The 18,693-nt window shown below is 43.4% G+C and overlaps 2 protein-coding genes across 9 annotated transcripts; both read left to right on the plus strand.

The window, feature by feature from the left end:
* The first annotated feature begins 1,501 nt into the window (after window positions 1-1,501).
* Window positions 1,502-17,445, plus strand: LOC311597147 (uncharacterized protein). Of its 8 annotated transcripts, none has more exons than XM_084781286.1 (7): window positions 1,502-1,597; window positions 5,300-5,377; window positions 10,112-10,201; window positions 13,354-13,384; window positions 13,985-14,039; window positions 14,643-14,738; window positions 15,771-17,445. In XM_084781286.1, exons 3-7 carry the CDS (start codon window positions 10,199-10,201, stop codon window positions 16,063-16,065), a joined length of 480 nt encoding a protein of 159 aa, XP_084637412.1. In that variant the 5' UTR covers window positions 1,502-1,597; window positions 5,300-5,377; window positions 10,112-10,198; the 3' UTR covers window positions 16,066-17,445. The 8 variants fall into 8 exon arrangements, with proteins under 8 accessions (XP_084637412.1, XP_084637410.1, XP_084637407.1 ...); XM_084781284.1 differs by lacking the exon at window positions 10,112-10,201 and adding an exon at window positions 2,463-2,681 and having other exon boundaries at window positions 1,528-1,597; XM_084781281.1 differs by lacking the exon at window positions 10,112-10,201 and adding an exon at window positions 2,463-2,573 and having other exon boundaries at window positions 1,528-1,597.
* On the plus strand, window positions 16,426-18,258 carry LOC311597145 (uncharacterized protein). Its single transcript, XM_084781278.1, has 2 exons — window positions 16,426-17,274; window positions 17,707-18,258. Exons 1-2 carry the CDS (start codon window positions 16,542-16,544, stop codon window positions 18,039-18,041), a joined length of 1,068 nt encoding a protein of 355 aa, XP_084637404.1. The 5' UTR covers window positions 16,426-16,541; the 3' UTR covers window positions 18,042-18,258.
* The last annotated feature ends 435 nt before the right edge of the window (window positions 18,259-18,693 follow it).

Here is an 18,693-nt window from a genome sequence, read left to right on the forward strand (position 1 = left end):
CTTTGTACCAGGGGTGCTGTTTCAAGAGAATCCTATGGAGGGCATTTGACTTTTATTTTCATTAAAAAATAATAAATTTTTAGGTTAACAAAAATAATTGGTTTCACCAGAATGTTTCCAAACACACATAAAATCAAACTTTATACTCCGTGGTTGCTGTCCCACTGTTCCCCCCTGTGGCCCCACCCCTTGCTACCTGCTTTCTTTCCTTTCCCAAGACAATGCGCATTCTACTTATCACTTGTAAGTCATCACCTCTTCCTCCTCCTCCATAAAGATCTCTGCCTCCCTTCTCCTGATCCCCCTTTTAGTTTCAAGACACTTGAATGTTTAATCTCTAATCTAGACCAATCTCCCCCTACAATTAAGAAAATGAAGATAACAGCAAAATCTGATAGCTAGTTTTATGTTAACTTGATACTCACTAAAGTCATCTGAGGCAGAAATCTTAAAACAAAACAAACAAACAAAAAAAAAGCCAGGCATCATAACACATGCCTTTAATCCCAACCCTTGGGAGGCAGAGGCAGGCAGATCACTGTAAGTTCAAGGCCAGCCTGATCTACAAAGTGAGTCCAGGACAGGCACAGCTACACAGGGAGACCCTGTCTTGAGGAGGAATAAAGGCCTCCATAAGATCAGATTGTAAGCAAGCCTGTAAGGCATTTTCTCAATTAGTGATTGATAGGGGAGGGCTCAGCCCATAGTGGGTGGGGCTGCCCCTGTGTTCTCTATGAAAGTAGGCTGAGCAAGCCATGAGGAAGCCGCTAAGTAGCACTTTTCATGGCTTCTGCATCAGCTCCTGCCTCCAGGTTCCTCTTTTGCTTGAGTTCCTGTCCTAATTTCTTTTGATGGTGAACAGTGATATGGAAGCATAAGCCAAGTTAAACTCTTTCCTCTGGTTGCTTTGGTCATGGTGTTTCTTCACAGCAATAGATACCCTAAGACAGTGTAAGTAACAGAGAGGTGACTTTAAGATAGGCAGAGGGTGTGCATATGTTACGTAAAGATTATACAGTTTTTATATATTGATTTGAAACAGGACTGCACAATATATCCCCACCTGGCCTTGAACTCTGAGAACTGCTTGCCTCTGCCAGAATTAAAGCATTTGGCTGGACATCATCTTTATGTGTCTGGAACATCTGCAGAATGTACTCTGATCCTGGGATCAGCCCTCTGCAGAAACTGAGTGGTCACTGTATTGATGTGGGGCAGCAGAGGCACCCACCGGGAAAGATTCCATCAAAGGCCATGGTTTGCTTACAGTTTTGGCATGACTGGTCCTTATACTCAGATTCAGAAACTCCCTAGAACAGAGACTCTAGTACACTTAGTACACTAAGTGCAGACCAACGCTGGGGCCTGTCAAAAACACCCCAAACTCCTGCAGGCACCCAGGTTACACCTGACCATCAGGACCCTAAGACTCAGTCCTCCTGGCCCCTGTAATGACATCAGTGTGCATTGTCATCTCCAGATTCCACTTGAGGAATCCTAACTGCCAACGGTTTCCCAACAGCCCAAGGCTTCTCAACTGCCCACATCAGTCCCTGGCCAGGCAGCGGTGGGCAGGGCGAGCCGCAGAGCCAGAGTGGTGAGGAGCGCTGTGGTTCTGCTATTGGGCTTGCAGATCTGAGAGACAGGCTGGCTAGGTGCATAAGGACACTGGAATCAGCAGCCCTGGCAGAGTGAGGGTGATGGAGGCCTCTGACCTTTGATTGTATTTTGAAAGTAGTAAGGAAGCGTGGGTCCCAATGAAGGATGGTTAGCTTGGATACCAAATCTGCTTCCCCTGACAGGGATCCAGAACCTGCAGGGGAGGAGAGTGTTGCCTCCTAGCTGCACTGTTTAAGGGGATGCTCATGGAGGGTTAGATTCAGAAAAATGTTGCTGGGTATAGCCTGGAAGTCTGTATTTCCATCACTAGAGCATAGTAACCTGGTGGGTTGTAAGGGGACTTGTACTGGCTGCCCTGGATCCTATGTTGTTTTTGTTTTAAATTTCTGTTAATGTCATGTCCATTTTCTTAGAGAAGCCTATTTTTCTTGTCTTTTTTTTTAAATAGTACCTTTCCATGTGTTCTATCTGCTGCATGTTAACTATAAAACTTCCCCTCAGATGGGAAGGGAAAGGAAGCAGTGACTTGAGGCTTTTCCCAGATGAATTTAGATGCCTATTCTTTCTTGTTTTCTTCTTTTAACAAGTGGAAGCTGTTGGTTAAGAATCTCCAAGTTCAGGTAACATTGACAGGGAAGGGATTAGAAGCGCGGACTTCTATTCTCCCAAGTGCAGAAGGCATGCTAACCAGTGCCATGCACTTAGCAGATCTCAGTAAATATTTATTAGTGTTTTAATATGTAGCATGGTCCTGTACTTTTATGTACCTTAGTGTATGTGTTAACAGAGCTTTTGATGAAAATTAACATTTGTTGACTATGTTCCAACTCTGTATTAAACAGCAAAGAGACATGGAAATATAGCTCAGCTGGTGCTATAGAAAACAGCTCTATTCCCAGAACCCCTGCAAAAAGCTGAGCCTGAGTTCACCCAGAAGTAAAAAGAGTTAAATGGTATATACTCATTTATATCAAGACACTAGCCCAAGGGGCAGGCACCATGAAAAACTTTACTTACCAGGAAAGTGGGTCAGAGGAGAGGACATCCTATTGAGACTTTAGGTGAGAGAAGCCTGAGAGAATGAGGAAATAGAAGGATCCCGAGGGTCCTGGAAACCTACAAGAGGAACTTTATGACAGGCGGATCTGGGTCCTGGGGTCCTCCTCAAACTATGGCACCAGCCAAGGAAAATATAGGCAGTAAACTTGGAACCCTGACCCAGACTAGCCAATGGACCAGACATTCTCCACCATTGAGTGGAGAAGGAGATCTGACTTTCACACAAACTCTGGTGCCCCATCTCTGACCACATCTCCTGGATAGGGAAGCATGGTGGCACTCAGAGGCAGGATAGTAAGTTACCAAGAAGAGACTTGATACCTTAAGAGCATATAGGGGGGAGGGCCCCCTCAGTCACAGACATAGGGGAGGGGAGTAGGGGGGAAGAAGGAAGGAGGGAGGAATGGGAGGATACAAGGGATGGGCTAACAATTTAGATGTAATATGAATAAATTAATAAAACACTATTTTTTTAAAAAGCTGAGCCTGGTGGCACAGGCTTTTAATCCCAATGATGGGCAAGCTGTGACAGGAGGATCCTTGGGGCTCACTGACCAAGTAGCCTGATTAATCAGCAAACCCCAGGTCCCGAGAGAGATTTTATCTCAGAAAGAAAGATGGGTGGCCACTGAAGAATGACACCCACATGCTTAATTGAAATTCCTTTTCTATGTAATTTTTGGCTTTCTATGATGATAAATGTAAGACAGTTTTGAAATTTGCTTAATATTTTAAATAAAACTAACCACTTTTATTTACTATTTTTAAAATTATGCTATCAAAGTTAACATATTATGTAGAAAGAGACATGAGGAAAATGATGAATGAGCATATTAGGTAATTTCAGATCCTAGGAGACCTTGAAGACTGGCATGGGGCTTTGCAATACAGTGACTGTCACTGCAAGAGTTGAATTGAATATAAACAGGGGTCATTGAGAAATCTAAAGTTTCCCATATAGGAAGGGGTTAGGGATGAGCTGGTGTAAAAGTCCTTATTGTGTAAGCATGGGTGACCTGAGTTCAGTCCCCAGAGCTTATGGTAGAAAGAGAGAACAAATTTCCAAAAGTTATCAGCTGATACAGGGCACACACACACACACATACACACACACACACATACATATACACAGTCAATGGGAGATGGACTAAAAGAAAAGAAATACTGGAAATAATCTCTTTCTTCCTCCAAAGACTAAAAACCTCTCAAGTTGAAAAAGGCTTAATAAGGGCCGAAGAGATAGCTCAGCAATTAAAAGCACTTGCGACTCTTGCAGAAGACCGGCATTCAGCCTTACACCAACACCAGATTGTGCAGCTCACAGCTGTCTGTGTCTCAGCTCCAGGGGATTTGATATGCTCTTCTGTATTCTGTCGGCACCTGCACACACATGTGCATATATCCATAGACATACACATATACACATAACTAAAGAGAAAGTAGAAATTTAAAAACAAGACCGCTCATGTGGAGTTTACTTATTTAAAACATACAATTCACTGATTTCCAGGTCATGCACAGAGCTATGAAACCATTATTGTTATCAGTTATGGGACATTTTCATCATCCCCCAAAGCAAAACAAAACAACAACAACAACAACAACAAAAACATGGCAATTACCAGGCTTGCCCTGTTTCCCCAAACCATTATCCACTTCCTGCCTCTAGGGACTTAACCAATTCTGGTTATTTCATCTCATTGTGGCATGTATCAGCATATTTTTCATATTGTAGAAATATATTCCTTTCTATGGATGTAATACATCTTATTCATCCATCTGGGTTTTTGGATATTGGTACTAAAGATAATGATAATGTAGACTTGAAGAGTTAGGCCCTGAATGAAATATGGCTTTAATATTTTGGTTCTTTGTCACTGCCCTGGGAAAATGATGGTGAGATGCACAGAGCCAGATGTCAGCCGGACAGTCATATTAGCTCATTTGGGACATGTTGAATGAGATGATGGCGGATATTGGAGTACAGTCCATCTGGCAGATGCTTAGACATGTAGATCTGGTCCTGGGCTGGAGGCAAGGCTAGATGTGGAGGTTTTAGTGGTGTGAATGTGTAAGGCTGGGACAGGTCTCTGGAAGACAAGAGCTCAGGGACTGACAATAAAATTGAAAATACATCCACATTTAGTATGAAGGTAACAAGTGAAATTTTTTCTTTAAAATTTTCACCCATGACCTGGTTGCTGGTACACACCTTTAATCCCAGTACTAGGGAGGCAGAGGCATGCCACTCTCTGTGAGTCTGAGGCCAGCCTGATCTCCATAGTGAATTCAAAGACAGTTAGGAGCAAGTCTCTCTCAAAACAAACCAATCCTCACTTTTTATACTTGTTTTAGGTACATCAGAGGTTTGTTTTCCTTTTGTCTTTTGGAGAGTTGTTTTATTTCTGGGATAGGGTCTCATGTGGCTGAGGCTGGCCTTGATCTCTTGATGCTTCTGTTTCTCCTTCTCAAGGGCTAGAGTTTCAAGCGTCCATTTACATGCATTTGAAAACACTTTACTTTTCATTGAGTTGACCAATGAAACTCTGATGAAGAAATTGTTCATTTCCCACATCTCTCCAGTATATATTGCTAAATATGTGCATTTTTGTCTTCCTAGAGCTGTATTATAAAGCACTTCTGTGAGAAGAGATTTGTGCCTAAATACCTGGCAACAATCGGATTGACCATGGAGTCAGTAAGTATTGTTCCTCTGGCCTGTACATGACACAGATACTCAGTGTGTCCTTAGATAGTCTGCATCTACATCAGAGTGTGTGTGGGGGTTAAGCTGAGAGAGAGGCTTGGGAGATAAACTGGAAAAGATGGGGCTAAGGGACAACACAAATCCTAACCGGCAGACGGGGCACCTGGGACAGATGTCTGTGTAAGCAGGTCTGACCAGCAAGTGTGTTCTTAGACTGTTTGGTCTTTTGTTGGCTTATGATCTTGACAGTTGTTTTGCATTCCAGCAAATAGATCTGAGAAGGGTCAAGTTGGAGATAAGTGGGGATTTATTTGGAGGTAAACTGGGAATGGTTGGAGAAAGGATTAAAGCAGCAAGAAAATCACCACAAAAAGGTTGAGTTAGGTAAACAGCACATTTCTTAAACATGGCATTTCAGTCCTTTGGCACCCCTGTTCAGTCTCTCCCCTCAGGGTATCGAGGTACTGTTGTGCACTGGGCTGGGCTGGACTGGGCTGAAGAGAACGAAGCTTAGCTGGGGCAGATGGGCTAGTTGGTGGTGGTGGTGCCTTCTCTGAGGTCTTTTTTTCAGTGAAATAGCTCTCTTTATTGAGGGGTGAATAAGGACTGTTTAAACCAAGGGGAGGCCAAGCAGTGGTGGCACAAATCTTTAATCTTAGCACTCCTGTGGCAGAGGCAAGCAAATCTCTGTGAGTTTGAGGCCAGCCAAGTCTACAGTGTGAGTTCCAGGACAGCCAGGGCTAAACATTGTCTCAAAAACCCAAAATAAACAAACAAACCTTGGGGAGTGGGTAGGGGTTCACAGGGTGAATGCACATCATTGACTGGGGTGGAGGTGCTGGGAATGCTCATCTGCATGGAGAGGAATTCCACATGCTTGCTGAACATGTTCTTATAAGGAGGGGAAGTCTAACCAGAAACCTACCAGGCTACACGACACCTTGTTGCAGGATATTTGACTCAATTTCTAGATCTTCTGCAGAGCCTACTTTTCAATCTTCCCTGTAATTTCTACTCCTGCAGCTGCATCTTCATCCCTCTATCGTCATTCTTGAACACCTTAAACTTGCAGTTTCTTTTTAAAGATCCATTTACTAATTATTTATACACTGTTCTGCCTGCATGTACACCGGCATGCCAGAAGAGGGCACCAGATCTCATTATCAATGGTTGTGAGCCACCATATGGTTGCTAGGAATTGAACTCAAGACCTCTGGAAGAGAAGACAGTGCTCCTAACCTCTGAGCCATCTCTCTAGGCCCCTCTTCTTTTGTTTTGTTTTGTTTTGTTTTGTTTTGTTTTGTTTTTCATGACAAGGTATCTCTGCATAGCTTTGACTTTCCTGGAACTCACTCCATAGACCAACTAGCCTTGAACTCAGAGATTTGCCTGCCTCCTGAGTGATGGGAATAAAGGCGTGCACCACCACTTTTGGGTACATTCTGGATTTTCTATTTTGTTCCACTGGTTGGTCTGTTGATATGCTGATGTCGTGAGCTTAATTACAGAGGATTTATGGCATAGGCTTCAGCCCTCACGGGAATAGAATAAAGTTGAAAGGGTTGTCATCAGATGGTCTGCTTTTTGGTGTCTGGTTTCCTATCATGTTTTCTGTTTTATAGTATGGCTCCTTTACCCTGGTGCTCTCGCAGCCACTAACTCCTGATGTGTAGTTCCAGGGTAGGCTAAGTACCAAATGGGTTTTGAATACAGTGAGCAATGGAGCCCACGTGCTGCTGGGGAAGATCCCACAGAACCACATGCTGGACCTCCGCATTGCCAACTCCAAGCTCTTTTGAAGGGCATTGGCCATGTTGCAGGTGGGAGCGTGATAGGAGGCTCCAAAACCTAGACTGTCACAGAAAGTATTTTTACAAAGTCAGGAAGGGGTGTAGAGTTAACGGCTTTTTTCTCCATGGGTGTATCTTTCTTGGAAATATCCTCTGGTCTGCATGCATGCACACACAGGTACATTGAGGGGGTCCCAGCAGGTGTCACACAGGAAGTGAACCAGGTGAAGAGATAAGAATGAAATGCTGATGCAGATCTACTTCATGAGCATGGATCAGACATGGGGAGTCCAGTGCCAGGCAGTTTGTTGTCAGCTATTTGAAACACAGTACAATCTGAGGAAAGGTTTCCAGGCAACAATCATTGCACTTCCAGGTGCACACTAAAGCTTAAGATGCGTCTACATAGAAACTCCTTTACAGGCATTATGAGAGTGGTTCTACAGCTAAAAGGCCTAGAAACTAATGTGGTCTCTGGCCAATAGCATAGAGGTTAGCAAGCCATGAAGTACTTGTGACATCTCTTTTAAGGATGGGTAATGGAAGCGGGGTACAATATTACATTCCTGTAACCCAGCACTTGGGGAAACAGAGGCAAGCAGATCTCCGAGTTTTAGGCCAGCAGGGTCAGAAAAGTGAGTCCAGGACAGCCAAAGCTACACAGAGAAACCCTGTCAAAAAAAAAAAAGGTCTGGGCTGGACTGTTTTCACTTTTAGTGGTGTCTTTTGATTTCAGCAATAAAACTAAATGTCTTGTTTTGAAACCTAACCTCCAAAAAGTCAGTAATAAAACTCAGTACCCGGAAAAAAGGAAATTGGGGGCTTCATGTATTCCAGGCAAGAGAGAAGCTGTGTTCCAGATAGTATTCGTGAGAGAAAGACAATGCCAGTTAGACAGCCTCCTTGGGACTAGAATGAGTGCCACATCCACTCAGAGACCAGCGAGCAGAGGGCTTTGGTTACACCCTCCCCTGGTGTTTGCAAGAAAGAGTATAAGGAAGTCTGGCAGTGCTGGGTACCCTTTGGTGGTTGGACCCAACAAACACTAGGAAGGTGTCTGAACAGCCTTAGACTTAAGTTCTCATAAGTTTTGATATATCAAAGGCACCCGAATTCATCCCCATCCAGTCTTCAGGTGTCTACAACCAAGGCTCTCACTGTTGAGATCTGGCTCCCCCTAGTGGCAGAGAAATAGCCAACAAAGAGATGCCCCAGGACCTCCCCCATGGAGTTACAGGAACTTTTAGTGGTTAGGACTATCTTGAAATATTACAAAGGGAGGTCGAGAATCTAGGACAACAAAGGAAAAATGAGACAAATAAAACTTGGAACTGTTTAAAAACTTACAGAGGTTATACAGAGTGAATAATAGAGAGTTAAGTCTTTGTCAGGAGATTCAAAAATGTCCCGACCCGCTGGGGTTCGACTAATGCTCAGGAGAAGAATTTTCCTGTATAGGGACAGAACACAAGACACGAAGAAGGGGGCAAGTCTGGATTCTGATCAAACTCCGTTTATTGAAAAATTTCACGAAGTTTTCATAGGCACAGAGGCATGGGTATTTGTGTAAGCAAGGGTTGCTATGAATACCTAACTCTGGAATGTTCCAGAAGGTGTCTACCTTTACAGCTGCTATAATTGCAGAAGAGAGAAATTCCAGAAAGAAAAAGAAGTTGTGAAAATCTGGTTAGTCAGGAAAAAGTTCCCGGAACTGCTGCTCACAGGCAGCTGCTTTAATCTGATCTTACCAGTAGTCTTACTGGAAAAGCTAGTTTATAGCAAGAAAGTAGCTCGGGGGTCTAAAAATGACCAGCTCCCACAATAAACCACAACAGGTGTCTACCTGCCAAACTACGACAGGGTCAGCAGGTTTCTGATAAATGGCAGACTGCTGGAGAAATAGGAACCTAGGCTCTAACAAGATGGAAGAACATTGTCCTTATAGCCCGTCCCCTACATAAAAGAGCTAAAGAAGTTCAGAAATTTGTTAGAATGGAATAAGGTGTGGAGGCATGCACCTCTGATCCCTTCACATGGAAGGATGTGGTAGGAGATTGAATTGGAGGCTATCCAGCAAGATTTTCTCCCTGTTAAAAAATTCCTCAGAGACAAACGGGCTACAGCGTGCTTCTCAATACTAGCACTCTCTGGAGAAACCAAACATCTGAGGGGATGAAAACATCAAGAGCATAGGCAGTGATGATGACACAATGATGACAGGGAGCTGACCCTGAAGACTCCAGGACTGAAGAAGATAAAGGAAGTCATCTCTCTGATATCCATTTGCTGGATCAAAACCAAGAGGACTTAGGGTAGGAGACAGTTGGATACTGAACATGTTTGAAACCTAATATATTAAAAATGGAACTCATGATCCATTGTTATTTTCACAACTTAGGCCAGCTAGCATGGATCTTGAATATTCTACAGAGTGTGTAAGGTCAAAGAAGGGAGTTTGAACCTGGTAGGGGATGAAAGTACCAACCTGATTTCACATATGGTCTCAACACACACAGCTAAATGCCCAATGTCCCACTTAAACTCAAGGCAGGGTTTGTCAACATGGATTAAATCTAGTGTGGCATATAGAAACTAGTTATAAAACACTCCCCTCATGGGAGAGGGAAGAACTGGTCTCTTTTCAGCTGGTGACTGACTCCAAAAATGAGCTCTGTTTTATAGGGTCCCCAAACTACACAGTGATGGCATATATCCAAATCAAGCAGGCAGAAGAACTTACCACAGAAAAAAACTGGAAAAAAAAATGGAGCACTAAGATGAATAATGACAATAATGAGCCGTAATACAAAGCACAAGAGAAATATGCACACATTCAAAGCAGTAAATATAATCGAACAAAGAATGAGGAGAAAGGAAGGCTAATGTTTTGTGCACAGGAACTTCAAATAATATGTGTGTTATATTGTTCCTCCAGGACATGGGGACTCAGTCACGCTAGCCCCTGTACCCCCAACAGGAGATCTACAGACCGCTTCCAGGAACAAAGTATGAACAAAGGGAAATGGTAACGCCAGGTAGAGAAATGCATCACGCACTGGCCTAAAAAGTACTTGGCACTGGGGTCACAAATTGATAGCCTATCAGTCTTTGTATGCTGGAATGCGAAGGACGGGTACCACTGCTGTGTGTTCCACATCCCCATCCACCCCAAACACATAATCTCAGTCTAAACATAAAGAGAACACCACACACACTCAAATTTAGGGCCTATTTTTTCTTTTCTTTTTCTTAATTTCTTAATTTCTTTATTTCTTTTCTTTTTGAAGTTATAAATCCTAGGACTCAGAGGACTCTGGGCTTGATGTTCACCAGCATGGTACTATGGATTAGATACTGAACATTTGTGGAGAAATACGAAATCCAAATAACAGCTGGATTTTACTTAATATAAAGGCACTGATTTTTTTTTTTAAACATAGGATTTGTTAGCTCAAACTGGCTTTGGCTTTGCAGTGGAACCAAGGATGACTTTGAATTCTGGATCCTCCCACCTCCATCTCCCATGTTAGTCTCGTGGTTTTTACAAGTATGCTAGAGTTATATAATGGGGCTGGGGAGATGTCTCAGTGGTTAAGAGCACTGGCTGCTCTTGCAGAGGACTTGAGCCTTGTCCTAGCACCCCCTAGTGGCTTACAACTGTCTGCAACTCCAGTTCCAGGGGATCTGATGCCCTCTTTGGCTCTCAGGCATGCATGTGGTGCACGCAGGTGCAGGCAAAATACCCATGTTAAGGATTCTTGAACAAAGGTCAATGGGATTTTCTGTACTATTGTTTCAGCTTTTGGTTATTCCAAAATAAAAAATATAAACGCGGCAGTGAGACAGTAGGTCCTAAGAGAGGGTGCTCCTCGAAGGCCACTACTCACAGTGATGTGTCTCAGGGCGACAGAAACTAGAGAACATGGAGACCCGTGGTCTTACAAAACCAAGTGCCTCGAAGTCTATGTGGGTTCCCACCTCAGCTGTCCTAACTCTCTCCGATTCTACATGACTCTGTGTGCTAAGCTGCAGTGTGAAATTTATGGCAGTGTACTCAGTCCAAACTTAGGACAGTGGCCGGCTCCAAAGAAAATGGGAGTCAGAACAAGCCATTTTGGATGCCCTTTGAAACTTTGCCTCATCACTCCTCCCTTAATAACAGTTTGTGTAGCTAGGCCCCAGAAGATTCCTGGATGGATTCTTCCCTGATCTTTGGCTATCAGACATCTCAGTACAGAGGGCAACCACAGGAAAGACTGTGTGCCAGTTGTGATGTCATGGAATCTCAGCCTGGAGACAGAATCTCTCCAGTTGAGAGAGGAATAGGCTTGAGAAATGGTACTAGTTTGGGAGCTGGGTATCCCACTGCCTGCCAGTTTCAGCTTTATAATTTTCATTTTGTTAGTTAGTGGAATTTGGGAGTTGTTTTCTTGGAGCCAGAGCCAGAAGCAGGTGGCATCAAGACAAAGGTAGGTAATAGCCACTCTATCCTGGACCTCACTTCTCCACATGCTGGACCCCTGTAGGTTTGTATAAATGCTTAGCCTCTGGGCCATAGGAGGAAATGACTGGAGGGAAAGGGAGAGTTGAGACAGCATGTCTCTCTCTCTCTTAATTCACTTTAGAAGCTTTAGGCTGAGCATGGTAGTGCATTCCTTTTATCCCAGCACTTGGGAGACAGAGGCAGGAGAGTCTTTCATTCTCTGTACTAGGGGCCCTAGCCAGGACAGAAGAACATGGGGGAAGGAGAGTCCTAAGGCTGGAAAGGAAAAATGAAACTTTATCTGGAGATAACATTTGGGTGTAGAATTTTTATCTTGGAATTAACATATGAGCTAAGCAAACTTGAGTGACAACAGCATAGGGAAAAGTCAGTTGTATTTCTTGACACCATCGACAATCAATTAAAGAACCAAGCTTCTGTGAAGATGCCACCCAAAATAGCAGCACATAGGGTAAAGCGCTTTACCTAGTGTGTGCAAGAGTGTGGGGTTCTATCCCCAACCCAACATAAAGATAAAGAAATATTAAATGACCAAGCATAGATATAAATAACACAAGAGATGTGTAAGATATTTATGCAAAAGCCTATTATTGTATTAAAAGGAAGATAAAACAGAGAGGAGTCATGTTTATGGATCGAAAGATTCATTAAGAAAACCTAGGTTTTCTCTTAAGGTTTTGTCTTATCTCTTCTTTAAACAGCCCCAAATTGAGCAATTTAAGCACTATTTCAAGCATAACACATGATGTCTATTGGCTAAGGATAAATTAAGACATAGTAAAAAACAGAAACATTATATAACACTGAAAACATTACTTTCACCGAATGAAGGAATGTATACTAAATGATTATTATTTAAAATTCAAAATCACAAAATAACACATGTGCTAAGTGATAAAAGAAAAGTATTTATGATGAAAATCAAAATTGTTTAACTATGAGGAAAGAAAAAAAGGCAAGTGGGAAGAAGCACAGAGCACTCCTAGTGTGCTGAAAGTGTTTGTGTGTGATGTGTGTGTGATGTGTGTGTGATGTGTGTGTGTGTGTGTGTGTGTGTGTGTGTGTGTACACACATGTGTGCATGTCATGGGGCAGGTAGAAGTAGAGGACAACCTGCAAGGGTCAGTTCTTTCCATCTGCCTTGAAGGTCTTAGGAATTCAATGTAGGCTGCCAAGGCTTGGCAGCAGGCACCTTAACCCACTGACCACTGTTTAAGTGGCTGTTTCCCTTGTTAATGCAAGTCTCTAGAGTACGTGGCTCATATTTACTTTAGAGTTAGTACTCCACACAATAATATAGAACTTAGTTTTAAAAAACAACTTATATGTATGTGTGTGCATGTATGCACAGATGCCATGGCATGCATGGGGAGGTGAGAGCACATCATGTGGAAATTGCTTCTCTCCTTTTACTATGTGAGCTCCAGAGATGGAACTCAAGTCATCAGACATGGTGTCACAGATATTATCTTGCTGATATCTTAGTATATTTAATAAATCACTCACAAATAAATAAATGAGATGGTAACTAATGATATGGCTAGGGAAGACAACTGAGTTGATACTTGATGTGGGACATAAGAATATCCATAGATGAGATGAGATGTATTGTCAATAAAATCTCCAACCTAGAATGTAAACCTGACTTAGTGTTTCTTTCTGTGTTTCTCTAGGCTTCGAAGCAACAGACCCAGAAGCTCACAGGTCAGAACAGTTCTACCCCGTTTTGCTACCTCAAGGCTGATGGCAGATCTGCTTTAACATTCTAGTCTTTAACAGCATGTGGAAGAAAGTGGGGAAAGGGGATGTGACTGGAGAGTATACCATCTTTCTAACACCTTCCAAAGTCATGCGAACAGCCCATATCCCCCCTTACCTCCCTTTCTCATGCTTCTCTGTCCATGTATTTTTATGAAAGCCCAAAGTGTGGGAAGGAAATTCAGTGGGTCAGGAGAATGGATGAAGATAATCCCCAAGAGTTTGATGAAGGATGTCTGTTACCTGTATTCCTCTAGCATAGATTTGTGGTAGACATCTTTGAGGGAAAAATGTATCAGAATCTCTGTGTCCCCCACTGCCATGTACTTCCCAGTCCCGTGCTTTTAATGGGACGCTTACAGTACATGATGGAGAGAGCATAGCATGGACTTTGAAAAGACTTGATAGCTGTGCTGGGCCACTAATTGGCTCCATGATAAGCACAACTTCACCTTTGCCCTCATGGTTGTTAAATGAAGGGGGTTCTCTTAGAATGACATCAGCAGGCACTATGCTAAATAGCATCTTCTTTACTCCTATTACCAGCTTCACAGGTGGAAGAAGCCAGGCTACATTTTATTAGTGGTGACGAAGTGACGGGGTAAGCAGAGTCTGACTTCGGTCTGTCCTCCTGTCAAAATGCCTGTGCTGGCTTGGTTCATGCCAACCTGATATAAGCCAGTGTTGTGTTGAAGAGGGCACCTCGACTGCCCCTTCCAGATTGCCCAGTGGGCAAGACAGGGTGCGTTTTCTTAATTGATGACTGGTATGGTAAGGTCCGGCTCACTGTGGGTGGTGCCACCCTGGACTGGTGGTTGTAGGTGGTATAAGAAGGCAGGGTGAGCAAGCCATGAAAGCAAGCCAGTAAACAAGAGTTCCTCCATGGCTTCTGCATCAGCACCTGCCTCACAGATCCTGACCTGAGTTTCTACTCTGGCTTCCCTCAGCAGTGGAATATGATCTGAGAATAGTAAGATAAAACATATCGTTTCCCCACTAGTTGTTTATGGTCACGGTGTTTAATCACAGTGATAGAAACCCGAATGAAGGTACCATCTTAATTGTAAATGCTATAAGTAAAATATTTGTACTTCATTTACTATAAGAGCAATTATCTTCTTCCTAGATTAACTATTTCTACTGGGTTAGCTTACTGGTACTTTAATATCACTTCAATTCCATTGGCATTCTTTGCTGTGTCCAGTATTACAGGATTTCATATCAAGTGGACCCAGGATTACGCACTATGGGCAATATACAAGCATCTTGAACAGATCTTACGACAACTAGAAAATGCAAGGTCAGGAAACAGAGTTTCTGGGTGGAGGGTAGAGAAAGATTTAAAATAAAGGAAGGAAGAAGAAAACAGAATCAAAAAAAAGAGATAAAGAGAAAAGTTTGAATAATAGAAATTTTTAGATGTATTTATGTTTTATGTGTATGAATGTTTTGCCTGCATGTATGTCTGTGTACCACAGGCATGCCTGATGCACACAGCATCCAGAAGATTGTATGTATCTCCTGGTACTGGAGTTACAGAAATTTGTGAACCAACATGTGTGTGTTGGGAATCAAACTTGGGTCCTCTGGAAGAGAAATCATTGCTCTTAACTGATGAGCCATTTATCCAGCTCCCACAGCAATGAGGTTTTGTGTGTTTGTTTATTAAAAGTATATTTATATTACACATATTTTTTCTTTTGTGTGTGTGTGTGTGTGTGTGTGTGTGTGTGTGTGTGTGTGCATGTGTGCACATCTGTCCCATATCATGCATGTGGAAGCCAGAGGGCAAGCCAAGGCAATCAGTTTTCTTCTCCAACATGTGTGTCTTAGTGATCAAACTCAGGTCTTCTGGCTTAATGGCAAGCACAGGTGTGTGTGTGTGTGTGTGTGTGTGTGTGTGTGTGTGTGTGTGTGTGTAAAATGAGTGTGTCACTTCTTTGGTGCCATCCACCTTGCTTACTGAGATAGAGTCTCCCACTTGGATTCACTGATTGGCTATGGCTGGCCAGTTCGTGAGCCTATGGATGCACTCGTCTCTGTTTCCCCAGCACCAGGGCACCCTGTCCTTTCATTATCATGTGGGTTATGGGCATGGACCTCAGCTTTTCTAATTGTGTGGCATGCACTTGACTGACTGACTTGTCTATCTTGCTCTTGATGGAGGAATTCTTCATGCACATAATTGATGTTTGTGAACGCAACTCCTTATCCCCATCACATCTCCCTTAGACCAAGCATATTTTGGATTTGAAATGACTATTCCCTTTCTTCTTCCTAATTTTCCCTTACTGGCTCCTATGAAAATGAAAACATTTCTCTTGTTTTTCAGGGTGATACTTGTGGGACAAAGTTTACATGAGTCCCACATTGTGTCTTCTTCCTCTGTCTCTGAATTGTGGCTCAGGAGGCTGTCTCACTTGGCTCCTACTGTAAAAAGGGAAAGCATTATAGTGAGTACAGCACATCCTCTGGATCCTCCAACAACAGCTCAAGCCTGTCTTATCTCCCTGCCCTTTCTGAAGGAACAACTTTGCAATCCCACAGCAATAGTGGACGTGTTTCCCTGCCAAAGACACCCTCTATGTCCAGGAACCAAGGCACACCTCAGAGTACTTTTAAGATGACAGATCCTGAAAAATCAGTTGGTTTTTTTTCAGGATTTGTCAGTTCTTCCTCCCTTACATGGGCCAAATTCTATTTTGAATGAGAGCCGGGGACCCCTAGTATGGTCTCCACTCCAGCTCTCTCCTTCTGTCAGAGGAGACCTGGAAGAGCATATATCTTGGAAGGTTTCTGCTTTGCGGAAACACCTAGTACCTCTGCCTGTAAAGAAATCCTGGGACATGCTCATTGATCTGGCAGAGGTACCAGGGGTCTCTGAACAAGGAGACCCAAGACTCAGTTGCCTATACCCATTCCTCCGAGCGATGAGGAAAATACATACAGATCTTCAGGTGTTTCATCACTTCATTCACTGAAAAAAGGATCCAAAGCACCTGTCAGAACAGAGTATAGAACAGAGGGTCATAGATCCTCCAGAAAAATGGGTACAGCCACAAAAGGCACGAGTACCTAACATGGAGCTGGCACCCAAAATGCCATGTTCAGCCAAGGCCAGCATAAAGGTCACACCACTGCCATTGCTTCAGGTTATGACTTAATGGGACTCAGCCCAGAAGCACACTCGAGGGTGACCACATCTGTGAGATTTTCCCCAAAGCCATCTACTCCAGGACAACCTCATCAGAACATGGACCCTTCGAAATTTACCCCATGGTGCAAAGAATTGGGCTATTCAGAGGTGAGCTCAAGGCAAAGTCACAAAGTGATGAAGACTGCAGTGTTGGCCTCCAGGACCTGGCCAGAAATGAAGACTACTCTAAAGATGACACCATCAAATCACGAAGATGTGAGAACAACCAGAGGGGCACCAGATAAAGGGGCAGCACCTATAGGAATGAGCCAGCAGCATCCAGTTATAGAATCCAAAGTAGTGCCAGCTACACCGCCACTTCAAGAAATGGGATATTTGGGAGGACACACAATCCCACAACCTAAGCTCATGGATTCAGTGAACTCGCCCTGGGACTCACAGGATATAAAATATGAGAACCCAGTCCTGGATCCAAAATTGCCAAGTATGAAATCTGTGGACATACCCACAGATTTAGTCCCAGAAAGGGCAAAACATAGACTGTTGACCTCAATGATGGTATCTACCAATTTGGCCCCAGAACTTTATCAGCAGAATGTACTCCCTGAGGAATTAACCCCCGTTCCACAATCACAACATAAGGATTTCATGCCATCAGCCCCAGAGTCTCAGCTTCAAGGTGTGAAGTCGAGTTCTTTTCCATCAGCCCCAGTGTCTCAGCTTCAAAGTATGAAGTCATGTTCTGAGCCATCAGCCCCAGAGCCTCGGCTTCAAGGTGTGAAGTAGCATTCTGTGCCATCAGCCCCAGAGCCTCGGCTTCAAAGTGTGAAGTCTCGTTCTGTGCAATCAGTCCCAGAGTCTCGGCTTCAAGGTGTGAAGTTGGGTTCTGTGTCATCAGCCTCAGAGTCTCCGCTTCAAGGTGTGAAGTCTGGTTCTGTGCCATCAGCCCCAGTGTCTCCGCTTCAAGGTGTGAAGTCGGGTTCTGTGCCATCAGTCCCAGAGTCTCGGCTTCAAGGTGTGAAGTTGGGTTCTGTTCCATCAGCCCCAGAGTCTCGGCTTCAAGGTGTGAAATCTGGTTCTGTGCCATCAGCCTCAGAGTCTCAGCTTCAAGGTGTGAAGTCGGGTTCTGTGCCATCAGCCCCAGTGTCTCAGCTTCAAGGTGTGAAGTCAGGTTCTGTTCCATCAGCCCCAGAGTCTCGGCTTCAAGGTGTGAAGTCAGGTTCTGTGCCATCAGCCCCAGTGTCTCAGCTTCAAGGTGTGAAGTCGGGTTCTGTGCCATCAGCCCCAGAGCCTTGGCTTCAAGGTGTGAAGTCAGGTTCTGTTCCATCAGCCCCAGAATCTCAGCTTCAAGATGGGAAGTCAGGCCAGCTGACAATTGGAGCACAACCCCAACATGTACAATCTGATGGGTTGGCCCCAGATTCACAGTTACAAATAAATCAGTAAATTTGATTTGTGGTTCACAATCTCAAGGTATGGAACACATTCATTCAGCAGCACCACAGGAGTTGCAAGGGGATATCAATAGTGGTAATTGTGTTTTCAGTGAGCTTTTACTGTGCTTACAATCACTGTAATGCAGCTGAAGCAATGTGACAAATTCTTATTAATCTACCTCTTGTATGAAGAAAGCTTTAAATTTTTTTTTAAAAAATCACTATAGTTAGTCTTAAAGTTCTGTCACTTAAGTTTGGTAGTAGGAAGGATGTATATATTTTTCTGACAATGAAATCCAGTGTTGCAAATAAAATAACTGATTTTTTTACACCTCATAGAGTATGTGATAAAGCTTCTCAAAGTTAACCCTTTTAGCTCCTCTGGATGTTACAGCAGAGAATGGAGACAGGATATGACCACTGAGAAGATGCTGGGTTTTCCTGGCAGAGAGGTGACTCAGAACTGTAACAGAAGTGTGGCCAGTTGCTATGATGAGTGTTAAATGAGTTTTTCCTTTTTATTTTTTTTCTTCTCATGATTAGGCAATCATCTGCAAAGGGCAGCACAGCATATCCTACATGTTGTCAAGGAACCAGACTGTGGTGGTGGAGTGCATGATACAGACACGGACATGTTTCAGTTAACACTTCTTTCTAACACT

This window comes from Acomys minous (assembly GCF_964271855.1).
Source record: "Acomys minous genome assembly, chromosome: 5".
NCBI classification, from domain to species: Eukaryota; Metazoa; Chordata; class Mammalia; order Rodentia; family Muridae; genus Acomys; species Acomys minous.